This window comes from Mesoplodon mirus, assembly GCF_964341445.2.
Source record: "Mesoplodon mirus genome assembly, chromosome: 3".
NCBI lineage: Eukaryota > Metazoa > Chordata > Mammalia > Artiodactyla > Ziphiidae > Mesoplodon > Mesoplodon mirus.
Genome location: NC_138978.1, coordinates 141,392,360 through 141,405,958, shown reverse-complemented (window position 1 = coordinate 141,405,958; position 13,599 = coordinate 141,392,360). Strand labels below are relative to the sequence as shown.

At 46.7% G+C, this 13,599-nt stretch overlaps 1 protein-coding gene across 1 annotated transcript; it reads left to right on the top strand.

Moving 5' to 3' along the window:
- The first annotated feature begins 2,053 nt into the window (after positions 1 to 2,053).
- Positions 2,054 to 12,296, top strand: LOC309800032 (TRAF3-interacting JNK-activating modulator-like). The gene is made up of 9 exons (XM_082613842.1): positions 2,054 to 2,224; positions 4,712 to 5,097; positions 6,784 to 6,935; positions 7,064 to 7,123; positions 7,396 to 7,420; positions 7,683 to 7,712; positions 7,806 to 7,900; positions 11,952 to 12,053; positions 12,176 to 12,296. Exons 2-9 carry the CDS (start codon positions 4,771 to 4,773, stop codon positions 12,273 to 12,275), a joined length of 891 nt encoding a protein of 296 aa, XP_082469968.1. The 5' UTR covers positions 2,054 to 2,224; positions 4,712 to 4,770; the 3' UTR covers positions 12,276 to 12,296.
- The last annotated feature ends 1,303 nt before the right edge of the window (positions 12,297 to 13,599 follow it).

The following is a 13,599-nucleotide window of genomic DNA, read 5'->3' as shown; positions in this document are numbered from 1 at the left end:
CCAGTGCTTGAGAATCCATCCTCTTCATGTTCCCCTGCCTCCTCCTGCTCTCTTCTCCTCAGAGAATGGAGGCAGTAGTAGGCACCTGAGAAGATCGTGACATACTCCCAACCTCTTAATAATTGTTACCTTATCACAGCTATTAAAAAGTCTCATTACGTGCCTCACATGTGAAGTCTTAGACTTCATGGGAGCCACATAAATCATCCATTCAGACGTTGAATGGACCATTCAGACAAGATGAATTGCACAAAGGTTACAAAGCTACTCAGTCAACTTGTCCCAATCCGGTTCCCTCTCCACCATCTTATACTGAACTTCTTGAAAATTTCCTGACTATCACATTTGTAATAGTTTCTTTTTAATGCACACAGATAAGTTCCTTTTAGTTTTTCCCCACATTTCCTAGTTCAGTGGACTAGGAAATATTTTCATAAGATTCCGCCTGCTATTGCTCCCTGATTTCCCAGCCACCCAACCACCATCTTTTCACCTTCCCCTACCCCCTGTCCCCCGTCCCATTGCTTCAGAAAGGAGGAAATTCAGAGCTGACCTCATTCCAGAATTCTGAAAAAAAAAATACCAGTACTTTAGAAGAGCAAAAAGCCTTTACAACACCAGGATTGGGAAGAAGTAAAGTAAGAAAAGAGAAAATCCTTACACAGATAACTACCTGATACACATGAAAACCTACACTGGAACCTCTCTTCTAGGTCAAAAAGGCCTTTTTTTCCCCTTCATAGAAACTGCAAGGTTTGGCTCTGACCCAGAGACCCATCCTTGTCTAAGCTAGAAAGGGATTTTTGACTTGAAACTGACCGAGAGCTCAGACCAATCAAAGAGCAAGAGAAAGGGTGGCTGGGATGCCCGCTGGTGGGAGGAGCTCCTAAGCCCAGCCCTGAAGGCCTCAAGGGTTCACGCACCCCTCAGATCGCACCAGAGAGCAAGAGAGAGGAACTGGGGTGAGCAAGTATTGTGGTATCCTGTTTCAGCAAGGCTGCTGTACAAAAAGAAAGACAGTACCAAGAAGGGAAATGCTAAGGGGGCCCAGAGCCATGGATTGAGAGCTTGCCCCATTAGAGACCAGAGCCGAGATCTGCCCAGGAGCTGGGATGCTTTCCTGAGCTGCTTGGGTTGGAGCCTGGGACCCAAGGTAACTGAGGAGGAGGCTTTTGTGTCCAGGTTGGGGACCTCCGATTCTGGGGTGGGGCAGAAGAGGCTCTGTCTGTCAGCTTCCCTGGTCTGAAGGGGGAGACACTGGAGTGGATGTTGTAGTTTTGAGTGTTGGGGGTTGGGTACACAGGAAAGTGTCCCGCGTTGGTCTCCAGAGGCACAGCTTCCATCACTCTCTGCTCGATCCATAAGATTAGATTAGCAGTGAGTCAGATGACTAAGGGTTCAGGCTCCCCAGCGATGGGGGTTACATTTTACAGCTCCCTTCACAGCAGGGACCCCATAGCACCAAGCTGCCTGCCCAGCAGCTTGGGTGCAGGCCCTTCTCTCCTAGCTCACTCTGAGAGCTCTCGGCTAGGAAGTCCAGACCGTTCATTCATGCAGGAGGCCATTTATCACACACACAGCAGGGAATTAGGAGCAAAGACCAGGAAAGTCAGCAACAAAGCACTGTCAGGTGAGGGCAGCGCCCAGATCTCCCCCTGTGGCAGTGAGCACAGTCTCCCCCAGCCAATACCACCCTTTCCCAGAGCTCCAGCTGGACCCTGTCATGCCACCAAGGGCTGCCTGGGCAGTGGCCCAGTGACCTTTCTTCGAAGCACATGGGGACCCATTCCATTTTCTTCTACAGCCCATCTTTGTCAGTCAGCCATCAACATGGCTTCTTGTGTTTAAGCAAATCAGAATAACCAAGACCTTCCGGAAAGTTGGGTATGATTCTACCCAGGTGTGCCACACCAAATCCTACCCAGTGTGAGAGTCTGGGGGCCTGAGAACACTCACATCTCTGAGGAGACTTTCCCACTGCAATTCCGAGCTTGCGTAGCAAGGGCTAACGTCTGCCCCCCCAGAAAACAGAGCAGGGCAGCCATGCGTTTCAGTGAACTAGCGTAGACACAGCCCACACACTTCTCTCTCCCTAACAGCCCTTTCTTCTTCACAGCAGGAGGCAGGAGGATTCTCCACAATCAAGGGATCTGCCTAGTCTACGAAGCCTGAGGGATTACCTGGAACCAAACAGGGAGGGGACCTAGCACCCCACATTTTAAAGGTGAGAAGCAGGCAGTCCTCTCTTCTTTGCCTTTCTGCCAGACCTAACTGAGATGGCAGTTGTATCCAGACCACAGAGTAGTCCTTTCTCCCTGTAGCCTACACCGAGAAGTCAGATGAACAGAGCAACAGTAAATATGATTTCAACCAGGGACCAGCATCGCCTCCGTGGGGTAGACAGTGCCCCTTCAAAGAGAAAGGGGGCGAGGGAATTGGAGGATGAGGCATTCTCCGTCCTGGAGTGCTAGGTTAGCTCGGGACATTTGTCTTATAGCACTGAGTCTTCGATATCCAAGATCTGTAGGACAGGAGTGATAATAATCATATTATTCTAAAAAGCTAACATTTATTGTGTGCTATGTCCCAGATGCTTGACATGCATTTTCTCTTTAATCCTCATAACCTTAGGAGGTAGGTTCCCACTTTATAAATGAGGAGACAGAGACATAGAGACAGTTAATAGCTTGTTCCAAAGCACGTGGGTAGTAGATGACAGGGCCAGGACAGGAGACCACACAGTCTGAGTCCAGGGTCGGGGCACCTCGCCTCCCCCATTTACGGCAGAATAACTAGGGCCTATGGCTTAGGACACCACAAGTATAGATTCTGAAAGTGGAGTTTACCTGCACACCCAGTCCTTCATAATTGAATATGAATCGGCCTCTCAGATCCTTTCTTAAGTTTTTAAATGAAGAAAGTGGCAGGTGAGAAGTGAGGGGACCCTATAGAGTAGGAGTGAGGAGAAAAGCCTAAAGAGAGGGGAGAAGCACCCAGGGATGAGACGAGCAGACAAGCATCGACAACTTAACAGTTCTGCTTGGGGTCAGCACTGCCCAAGACCAGAAGATGCCCCTCCAAGCCTGGAGAGTCAGGCATTGGAGAGCGAACAGGGTCTGACTGTGTAAGACTCCCTCTCAGGGTGTGATACGGCCCCACCCATGACCCCCGCCCCCTGCCCCGTAAGGAGTCGTATGACCAGAGAGAGAGAAAGAGAGCAAGAGTCCTGCAGAGAATTCCAGACTGATCCAGGAGGAGCAGGGAACTCCAATGAAAGGGCGGAGAGGCTGCTACATGTTGGGTCTGTTTGACTATAAATAAACCTGAGGGGCCAGAGCCAGCAAATGCCTCCTGGTTGGTGAAGCTGAGAAATCCCTCCACTGACCTCCCTGGGAGCTAGATTCCCAGGATGGTGGGTAGTGAGGCTGTGGGACAGAGAGAGGCGGCAGCTGTAAGGGGAAGTCCCCCTCCTTTCATCAGTCTCTGGGCTGACCCCAGGGACCAGAATTTCTAGTGCTCAGAATCCAGCTTAGCCATGTCCAGCCCCAACTCAGCCAAGCTACCAGAGGGTTCTAGGAGAATGAATAAATTTGCAGAAGGTAGGTGAGGGAGAGTAGGAAAGAGAGAGAAGGGCACAGAGAAGGCAGTAGGGGTGAGGGTGGGCTTATGTGAGTAGCAGGTAAGGCCACGTAGAGGGGCAGCAAGTGTGGCCTCTACTCCAAGCCTGGTTCCCTGGGGACCTTTGGTTACTGTTTTTGTTTGTTTGCTTTGGTTTCCTTTTTCTTGGCAATAGCCTTATTTAGGTATAATCCACATCGTTGCTGGTTTCGATGGCACGATCTGTGTCTGGGCTAAGGAAAGCAGACTTGGCACCATACTTAGCCCTAACAGGGAGGTGATTCTAAAAAAATGGAACCTGCCACTGGAAGAGATACTGAGCTGAAAGCTCTGAAATGAGTTTTGGTCAGTGATGGGCAAGTGGCAAGTACTCAGCCAGTATGGATCTGGGTGGTCCTGTACCTCAGAGTCAGAGCCCAGTCCTGGGCCAGGAGTGGAGTGCCAAGGGACCAAGGTCAGGACTCCATGACTGTAGGCAATAGCGTGGGGTGTCCCTCCCGAACCATGCCCCGGACCAGGCTGGCAAGATAGCTGCTAAAGGCTAAGCAGAGGACAGTGAGTGCTGGCCATAGGACTGGTAGCACCTCAAGGGGTTTGGCTATCCCTCCAGGCCTTGAGAAAAGTTACTCACCTATGTTAGTAACAACTGGGCCAAGAGAGCAGTAAAGATTCTGGCTTTCCTTTTAGATTGGGGATCAGGGAGCCAGTTTAACTGGTTCTTTAGAAGTCCCTGGAAAAGGAACACAGCCCCATCTGCCCTCCAGAAGGCTAGAAGCTTTTAGTGATTTTTATCAATTATTTCTCACGTTCCCCTAACTTAGAGGCAGGGTGAGACGTTTGGTCAAGGAAGAAGTGGCAGCCAGAGGAATCTCGCCACTTTGCAGAAGGGGAGATGCAGGCCAGAGAAGAGCAGAAATTAGTCTAGAGGCTGAATCCAGAAGTCCTGAGTTCCCACATGACATCATCCCCTCTTCAGTTGTCAACCCACACATATGGGACGCTGTGATATTTCTGCCCCCTCGTCCAGGGAGATGGCCATTTTTCGGCCCATCTCCTGACCCCTCCTCTTCGCCTCCCTCGTGGCACTTGGCAGATCCGGGCAGCTATTCCAGGAACTGGAAGCCAAGCACAACAGATGCTCACGAGGTCATCATGATCAACCCAGACCCTAGGCCTGCCTCTGGCTTGGCCTGGTGGGCTGAGAGCTACGAGGCCAAGTGCGAGCGCTGGCAGGAGACCCATGAGAGTCGCCGCTGCCGCCCCAATGTGACCACTTGCCGCCAGGTGGGGAAGGCACTGAGAACCCAGCAGAGGGAACAGCTCCAGAGGGCACGACAACAGCAGTTTTTCAGGCAGAGGAACCTGAAGGTGGAAGAGAAAGGCAAGGCACAGAGCCCGCAGGCCAGGGAGCCAGGCCAGGCGACTGATCTCAAAGAGCCCTTGTCTTGGGCCAACAGGATTTCTTCCCCCAGAGAGCAGGTGGGCCATGTCGAGGGACACACTTCTCTGGAGGGGATGGGGTGCAACACCAAGGCAGGTGGGTGGGCTCAAGGTCACTAAGAAGTGATTTAAATGAAGTCCCTCCTTCCTCAGTCATCATAAAGTCTCCCTTAGCCACTTACTCAACAGATATTTTTGTTGTTGTGTTTTGGGGTTTTTTTTTGTTTAGCTATTTTTTTGTTTTGCACTTGCCTTTTAGGAGAAAAAAGAATCATTTAAAAACAATTCCATAGCTAATTCCTAGTATTAGTTCAAATTCAGTCTATCTAGACTTATCTTCTACAGCATTCATTCATCCGTCATTCAACAAACATTCAATGAATGCTTACTGTAGGCCAGGTACACAGACCAATCTTCTTAACATCTCCCTCAAATCTCTCTCTCTCTCTCTCTCTCTCTCTCTCTCTCTCTCTCTCTCTCTCTCACACACACACACACACGCACACACACTTCTCATCTCTATTCTTCTGTAAGGCTGCTGCATCATCCACCTTCTCTCTTTCTCTTGGGCCATCCCAATTCCAATATCGTTCACCTAAGGCCGCATCTGGCCCAGGAAGCCCTAGCTTCCCTAGCTTCTCCAGGCCACCTCTGCTCTCTGTGGTTTTTATGAGGTTATAAATCCTCTAAGATCGTGTAACTTTTAGAGGGCCCATTAGTCTGCCCTGGGAAGGAGTAGTGCTGGCAAAACCCAGGGTATGTTGAAATGAGCTCAGCTGGCAAACCATCTGTGTCTTCCTACCCATGTTGTGAGCATGTGGACAGCAGGGATGGGTCCTCCGGATTCCCTGGGAGTAACTGGTATTGTACTGTCCCCAGAATAGGTGCTCTGTTGGGCCTTCTTAACCAGTGCATATGTTATCCACAACAGGAGGTGCTGTTCAGAAAAATGATCCCTGAGCCCAGCTGTAAAATAAAACCAACTGTGTACTTTCTAAGGCAAGAAGGTTTCTATGTGCTTTCGTTGAAAAAATAATTTTAAGGAGAAAAAGAACAGAAAACACAGTTACCTAAAGAACTCTTCCTGAGCCTATCAGTTATTTAAGGTTTCTTGAGATTGAGTTAGTCTGCATGATTAGCTGCCACAGGCATTTCCTAGCCTTTTAGTGTTATGTTACAAACATAAAATTTTTTAGTTTGTAAGAAGAAAATATAAAAATAGCAGGCAAAATTGTGACAACTACTGCTGCATTCCTCCCTACAGCTGCCTAATTTACCTTCTCTTCACACAAAACCTCAACAATAGTCCAGCTGTTAATAAGAGGAAGGAAACCACCTCTAGAATAGGACGGCACCTTGGACACCATCTACTCCAAGCTCGTCATTATACAGCCAGGAGACTGAGACCAAGAAAAGGTAGGACCTGATCCCAGATCCCCTCACTCCCACCTCAGACCGGTTCTCTTTCCGGGATCAGGGACTCTAGAGAGAGTAATTGGAGACAAGCCCAGCTCCCCATTTGCCTGAACTGAGGAGGACTGATCCCACCAGCCAGGGCAAGAAAGGGCAGGAGCAGGGATATCCTTGTAGCTCTGAAGGCTTGAATGGGTTCCTTTGGTTTTCTGGACCCGAAATGATCACTGGCCCATCTTTCTGCAGTCAGCTGGAGAATCCTGTTCTAAGAGGCTCTATCTAGGCTCTCAGCATCCCCCACTTGCTTTCCAGGTGTCAGGGACCAGCTCCAAGGTCTTTGCAACCCAACACCATCCTCCCTCAGGCACCTGGAGGGATCCGGCTGACCACCTCCCCTCCCAGGCTGGGGGCCTTCCACCACAGGACTCTCTCATCAAGAAGCCACCCAAACACCACCGTGGTAAGAGCAGGGCCTTCCTCACTCACTGGGCCGAGGCCTTTCCACTTGCTGGTGGTGGAGAGTCCCTATCCCACCCCACTTCCCTCACTGCCTCTCCCATGGGCTCTGAATCACCCTATCCCTATCCCTCAGGCACTCAAAGGCAGAAGAAACACAGCCAACAATTAAGAATGACGCCAGTCAGCAAACCAAGTGAATACCTTTCATGTTCCTGACCTCAACTCCTTCACAGCCCATCCATTCCTCTCTTCTAAGCTTTTACTTGAACCCTCCCCCAGAATGTGGAGAGGAGCGCAAGGAACTTCCACGTCCACCTTAATTAAGAAAAAGGAAGGCCTTCCCCCCCCCGTTCCCCATTGGCTCTTCAGAAGAGATCAGAGAAGGAATCAATACTCTGCCTCCTGACACTCTTATTTCTTTGATCCATTGTCATTTTTGTCTTTTGTTTTTTTCTTCTCTTCCAGTTATGGAGCTGCAGTTCTAGACACGGTAAGAAAATCCCCATGGTGAAGGTGTTGAGTCAGGTGGCATCTAAGCTCCTCCAAGGTCTGACATTCTGGAATTCCATGGTAAACTCAGCTGGGATGGAGGGGTACCCTCTTCCTGGATGAGCATAGACATGGGGGCCTGGAAGGACCCTGAGCCAAGGAAGAAAGTTGACTCAGCACAAGCCAATCCTGGCTCGGGTTCCATGTTCTAGGATCTCAGGGAACCTACAATCTTCTTAAATACCCCTTTTCTTTCTCTCTAGAAAATCATCCAGCTTTCTGAGTACCTCAAAGTAAGTAACATGTGAATTCTCCCCTCAGCTCCTCCATCCATCTGCTCCCTTCTCCTCCAACTTAATCTTACCCTCTTGCATTTTGCCCCCCAGGAGGCCCTACAGAGTGAGCTGGTTCTAAAACAGAAGATGATGATTCTCCAAGACCTACTGTGTGCCCTGATTCAGGCCTCTGACAGCTCTTGGAGGTAAGGGAAATCTTTGCTTGAACAAAGTCATGGACTTCTATGTGTGCCTATCTCATTCTTCTTTCCATACCATCCCAGCAAGAGAAGGGGCTTTTTCGCTACTGAAGAGGCCGAAGGTGGGGGATGGTGCTAAGACCTAGAGGTCAAACATGTCACAGTAAATATATGGGAAAGCTTGGCTCAATCCAGGGTGGTCAGCTGAGGACACACCCATGGAAGACCCAGAACCAAAAGAGGCAAGAGTTTCCATCTTTAATTTGTTGGAAGAAAGAAAGGACGGTCCCAATTCAGTTAATATTACTGACTGTGATAAATGCAACTATTTTCATATGGGATTCACACCAATATTTATTCCAAGTCATCCTACACCTACTAGTCAGCCCAGACGTGAATGTCAAAGCGGGAAGGGACCTTAGAGATTAGCTAATTTTCTCATTTTGCCAATGAGGAAACTGAGTGTCAGGGAGGTCAGGTGACTAGTCCACAGTCACACTGCTAGTCAGAGGCAGAACTGGAACTAAAATTCAGACCTCCTGATTTTAGTCCATTCATTCAACAAATATTCATAAGTCATGGTCTCTACACTGAGCACTGAAAATGAGACTAATTAGACAGGGTTCCTGATGCTAGAGAGCTTGCAGTTTTGTCAGGGAGACAGATGCCTAAACAATGCAGAGATGTGAGAAATAAATGTTTTCAGGATATAGTAGAATACAAGGAGGAATGAATGACTCCACAGAAGGGGAGAACTAGGGCAATATTTATAGTTATATTAGTATTTTCCAGGCAAATGTGGAAACAGGAACTATATTCTGGGCAGGGGATACAGCATAGGCAAAGAACCAGAGGCATGATATAGGCTAATGCAGTGGGTCTCCAGCTTTTTAATCTCAGGACCCCTTTATACTCTTTAAAAAAATTATTAAAATCCAAAGAACTTTTTATATTTACCACATTGAAATGAAAACAGGAATCTTAAAATATGTATTAATTTTAAAATAACAATAGTAAATAGATTACATGTGAACCTAAATTATATATTTTTGTGAAAAATAAGTATTTTTAAAAAAAATAGTGAGAGGAGTGGCATTGTTTTATGCTTTTTCAAATTTTTGTTTGGTTTTGTTCTTTGGGTTTTTTTTTTTTTATTTTTTTATTTTTCACCGTTTCCCCCCTCCCCCTCCCCCTCCCCTCCCCCTTCCCCCTTTGGGTTTTTTTAACGTCTTTATTGGAGTATAATTATAGTGTTGTATTATTTTCTGCTGTATAACAAAGTGAATCAGCTATATGCATACGTATATCCCCATATCCCCTCCCTCTTGCGCCTTCCTCCCTCCCTCCTTATCCCACTCCTCTAGGTGGTCGCAAAGCACCAAGCTGGCAAATCTTTTTAATGTCTGAACGGAAGACAGCTAGATTCTCATATTTGCGTCTGCATTCAGTCTGTTGTTAATACATTGTTTTGGTTGAAGCATATGAGGAAAATCCAGCCTCACACAGAAATGTAGTTGGAAAAGGGAAGACCTTGCAGATCCTGGATTCCCAGGGGTCCTTGGACCCCACATTGAAACCCCTAGACTTTAATGTTCAGGGAGCATAAGCAGTTTGATGCCACTGGAGCAGAAAGCCCCGGGTGCACAGAGAGAACACCCAACCTCCCAGCCTCTGTGAACATCTGACCTTACCATGTAGATGGCTGTGCTTAGACAGAGAGATGGGATGGGAGGACATGGGACAAAACTAAGAAGTTTGCAGTGATATCAAAGAGACTCCTAGGCTCAGCCCTCCCTCTTCATGTCGGTCACTGTATCCGGATTTAGGTGTTTATGTTCAGGGCTCCTGCTGGTTAAGGAAGTTGTTTTCATAGCTGAGTAGGAGCCTGAGACACACAGCTGTGCATGCTAGGTGGTTTCCGGTGCTGAACTAAACTGAGTTGTCTCACTCGTTTATTCAACAGACATCTGATAAGTTCCAACTGTGTGCTGGCTTGGGTGCTCCAGGGACAGAGGTAGGGTCCTTTGTCTTTAGGAGTTCCAATAGCAGCCAGGAAGAGAGAGACAGGTCATAAATAACTCTACTGCAGTGTGCTAAAGCTGTAACAGCACTTTCTACAAAGTGACACAGAGAAAAGAGAAGGGAGCAATTCTTCTGCCTGAGGTGGTATAGGGTAGACTCCAAAGGAAAGGGACCACTTTAGCGGGGTCTGGAAGGATTGAATAGGAGTTTACCAGTACAATCTCTTGATTGGCCTAATCTTGGATTATATGAGATAGAAAAAAGTCATTTTTCACACTCGAGAAGTGTTATTTCTGACAGGCAGGGAGATAAGTCAAGAGAACGAGATGGACCGGCCAGACTGCTCCCACTTGATGTTAGGAAGATAAGGTGGCCATGTAGTTAGAATTCTGCAGGGGAACATAGTCTATATAGTCTATGGGTTTGCGGATCCACAACTTTTATTTTTTCAGTAATGCCAACCAAGCTCATAAGAGACTGACATATAATCCAGAATGCCAGTCTACTCGTTTTCAATGGGGGATAAAGCTGGTCAGTGACCAGCATGGTTAAGTCCAATAACCTGGACATAACCATGTATGATCTCAACCAGTAACTCCTGTATCTGGTTTCTAATGACAATTCCAAGAACATAAGACCCACTCAACATTTAAATCCAAATTTTCAGATGACTCCATAGCTAAATGAAAATGATTTGATATTGAACTCTAAATCTGCATTATCTAGACTATCTCTTACCCAGTTGGGTAACCCAGAATCGACAGTAAAAGGCTCCTGCTTTCCCCAAAATCACAGGGCATAAAAATGAAAAGCACTGGAAAGGCAAGAACCCCAGTAAATTTGCAAAGCTGCTCTTGCGTCTTTTTCTTTTTGACCTTGAAGCCAGGAGAAATTCTAAAAATACAAATGTATTAATTTTTAAAACTTGACTGTACTGAATATTGTTCAGATCCCCAAGCCTACAAAAATAATTTTATTTTTTTAAAAATGCTCCCTGCCTCAAAGGAGTTTACAATCCCTTAAAGGAGACAGATGAGTCAATAGATTAGAAATATAGATACTATGTGAACACCAGTAAAACTGCCTAATCCATAAAGAGTCGGGGGGTAGGTATGGTTGGCCAAGTTTATCAGAATTTATGATTCTAGGGCTGAATCTTGAACATGGGTAGAAGTTAACCAGGTGAGAAGCATGGGTCACAATACTCTAAGCAGAAGAAGCTTTACGGGCAAAGGCAGAGGCTGAAAAGCACAGTGCTTAGGGGACCTACAAGCAGTTCAGCTTGCGTGGAGGCAGCATGAGATGAAAGTCTGGGCTTGTAAGTAGGAACCATGCCAAGGAGTTTGGACCTGATTCTTAGAACACTGAGAACCACTGAGAGATTTAAGCAGGTTGTGATGGGATCAGATTTAAGTCTTAGAAAGAACCCTCTAGCTGCAGGACTGAAAAGGGTTTGAAGGGAGGCAAGGCATGAAGATAATACATAGTCTCTATATAATCCATGTAATAGTGTTACTAGGGTCTGAACTAAGGAGGAGGCAGTAGGGATAGAGGATACAGGTAATGAGCTGTTAGAGACGTTGACTTGACAAAGCTTGATGATGAACTGATTCCTTGAAGAAGGTGAGAGAGAAATCAAGGATGATTCCCTGGTTTAGGGTTTGGGAGACTGGGTGGGTGGTGATGCTGGCCACTGAGATAGGAGCAGGTTTAGAAAGATGATTTCCCTTTGGAAATGTCGCATTTCAAATGCCTGTGGAAGGCCTAGGGGAGAATGCCCGGCATGCCCAGGGCAGTTTTTTATCCCCACTCACCTCTCACATCACCTGAGGGACTCTCTCTCCCTGCCTGCCTCCAGCCTGGAAGAAGGTCCACCAGATTACTGACATCTCTGCCCTGTGGGCAAGGACCAATTTCTTTTCATTTCTGTATCCCTGCTCAGGCTTTAGCACACAGTAGGTCAATGTGTATTTGTTGAATTGCCTCAAATTTACAGAAGTACACTTCTTGGGGAATGAATAAGTTGCTATTACAGATGGAAGACCAGAAAAACAGCTATGAGCAGAAGGCCAAGGAGACACTGCAGAAAGTGCTGGAGGAGAAAATGCGTGCAGAACAGCAACTGCAGAGCAAACAGGTGTGGGGATGCTCCATAATCCTTGGGGCTGGGAACCCTGGGGCAGTCTGGGTGGCAAGGGAGCCAGCTGCACCACTCCCTGGAACCCCCAAGGCACCACCCTCTCCTCTGATCTCCCTCAGCGGTCCCTGGCTCTGGCCGAGCGGAAGTGTGAAGAGTGGAAGAGCCAGTACGAGAGCCACTCCCAGCATGCAACTGCCCCCTACCCTGCCAGCGCAGTAATCATGAATGCCGTCTTCCTTCTCTTTTTTACAATGTGGTACATATGGATTTTTTAAAAATTAGGTTTAACCAGCTTTTAAACCTTTCTTTCTAACAATATTAGTACTCTCTGACTCTCCAAATGCACCTTTTAAAGTTGATTTGATTTATGGAAAAAATCACCATTCATACTTTCCCTTAGATTGTTCCAGGAAATGTTTATAGCTGCTTCCAAGACAAATTCTAATACTTTCTCTCAGACAAACTTCACAATATTTCCATGTGATAAGTAGTGTGGAGGTAAAAGACAGTTCATCACAGGGACATCTCCTATGAAAATAAAATTAGAAGCTAGCTTCTAAACATGCAGAGAAGGGCGTGGTGTCAGGCACTAATTTCCTTGAGAATTCCTCTCCATTTCTAATAGACGTTCTTATTTACCAAGATCCCTTTTTATTGGTGTCCTATTCCAGACTGTTCCACTCTGCCCATCCTCATCCTGTAAAATACATTCACACTCTTTTGTGACCCTACTTATTTGCCCATTAAATAATCAATCATAGAACTGTCAGAATTAAATATAGAGTGAAATTAAAATACTGGAGTCACTTGGAGGGTTTAAGCAGCTCCAACAGAAAATACTGAGCATGGATTTAAAGAGGCTGTGCGGGACCTGCTCTTGTCCAAGTTCCTTCTCAAGAACTATCTGAAATAAGCCTAAATTCAGAGTTAATCAGATTGTCCTGCTTTCTCAGGTGGACTGGAATTCACTGCTCTTTCCCCTCAACTCCCTGATGTCAGTGGCACTTTCTGGAGATGAGGTGGACTTCTCTGCCTCCTGCAGAAGCTCAGTTCCCCCCGGGCCCACTCCCTGTCTGAATCCCACACTTGAGGCCAGATGCCAGCCTTCCCAGAACATTCGTGGTCTCATTTCAGTTTTTGACCTGCTCAGATTGAGTCCCTGTAGACTCCTTCTCAGCTTGAAACCTGATCTTCAACCCCTTACCCTGACCTCGATGGTTACCTTCCTACATTAGGCCTCAGGTGCTTTAACTATAAAATGATATAGTTGCCCTTAATTCTAAAGTCTTCTTCCTAAAGCTCTACAATGTGCTGGCTTCTTGAAAATGTTTCTCTTTGCTGGTTTTAATTTTGTAGAGAATTAAAACCACAGCTACTCTAAAAGACAGTAAGTTACATTGGATAAGGAAAGTGTGCTTTTGTAGTTAGATTAACAGGGATGGAAGCCGACTTAGTATGTTTTAAGATACTCATGATCCATTCTCGTGAGAGTCGGGAAGAAGGGCAAGAGAGTTAATAAAATACCAAACGATTGTGACAAATT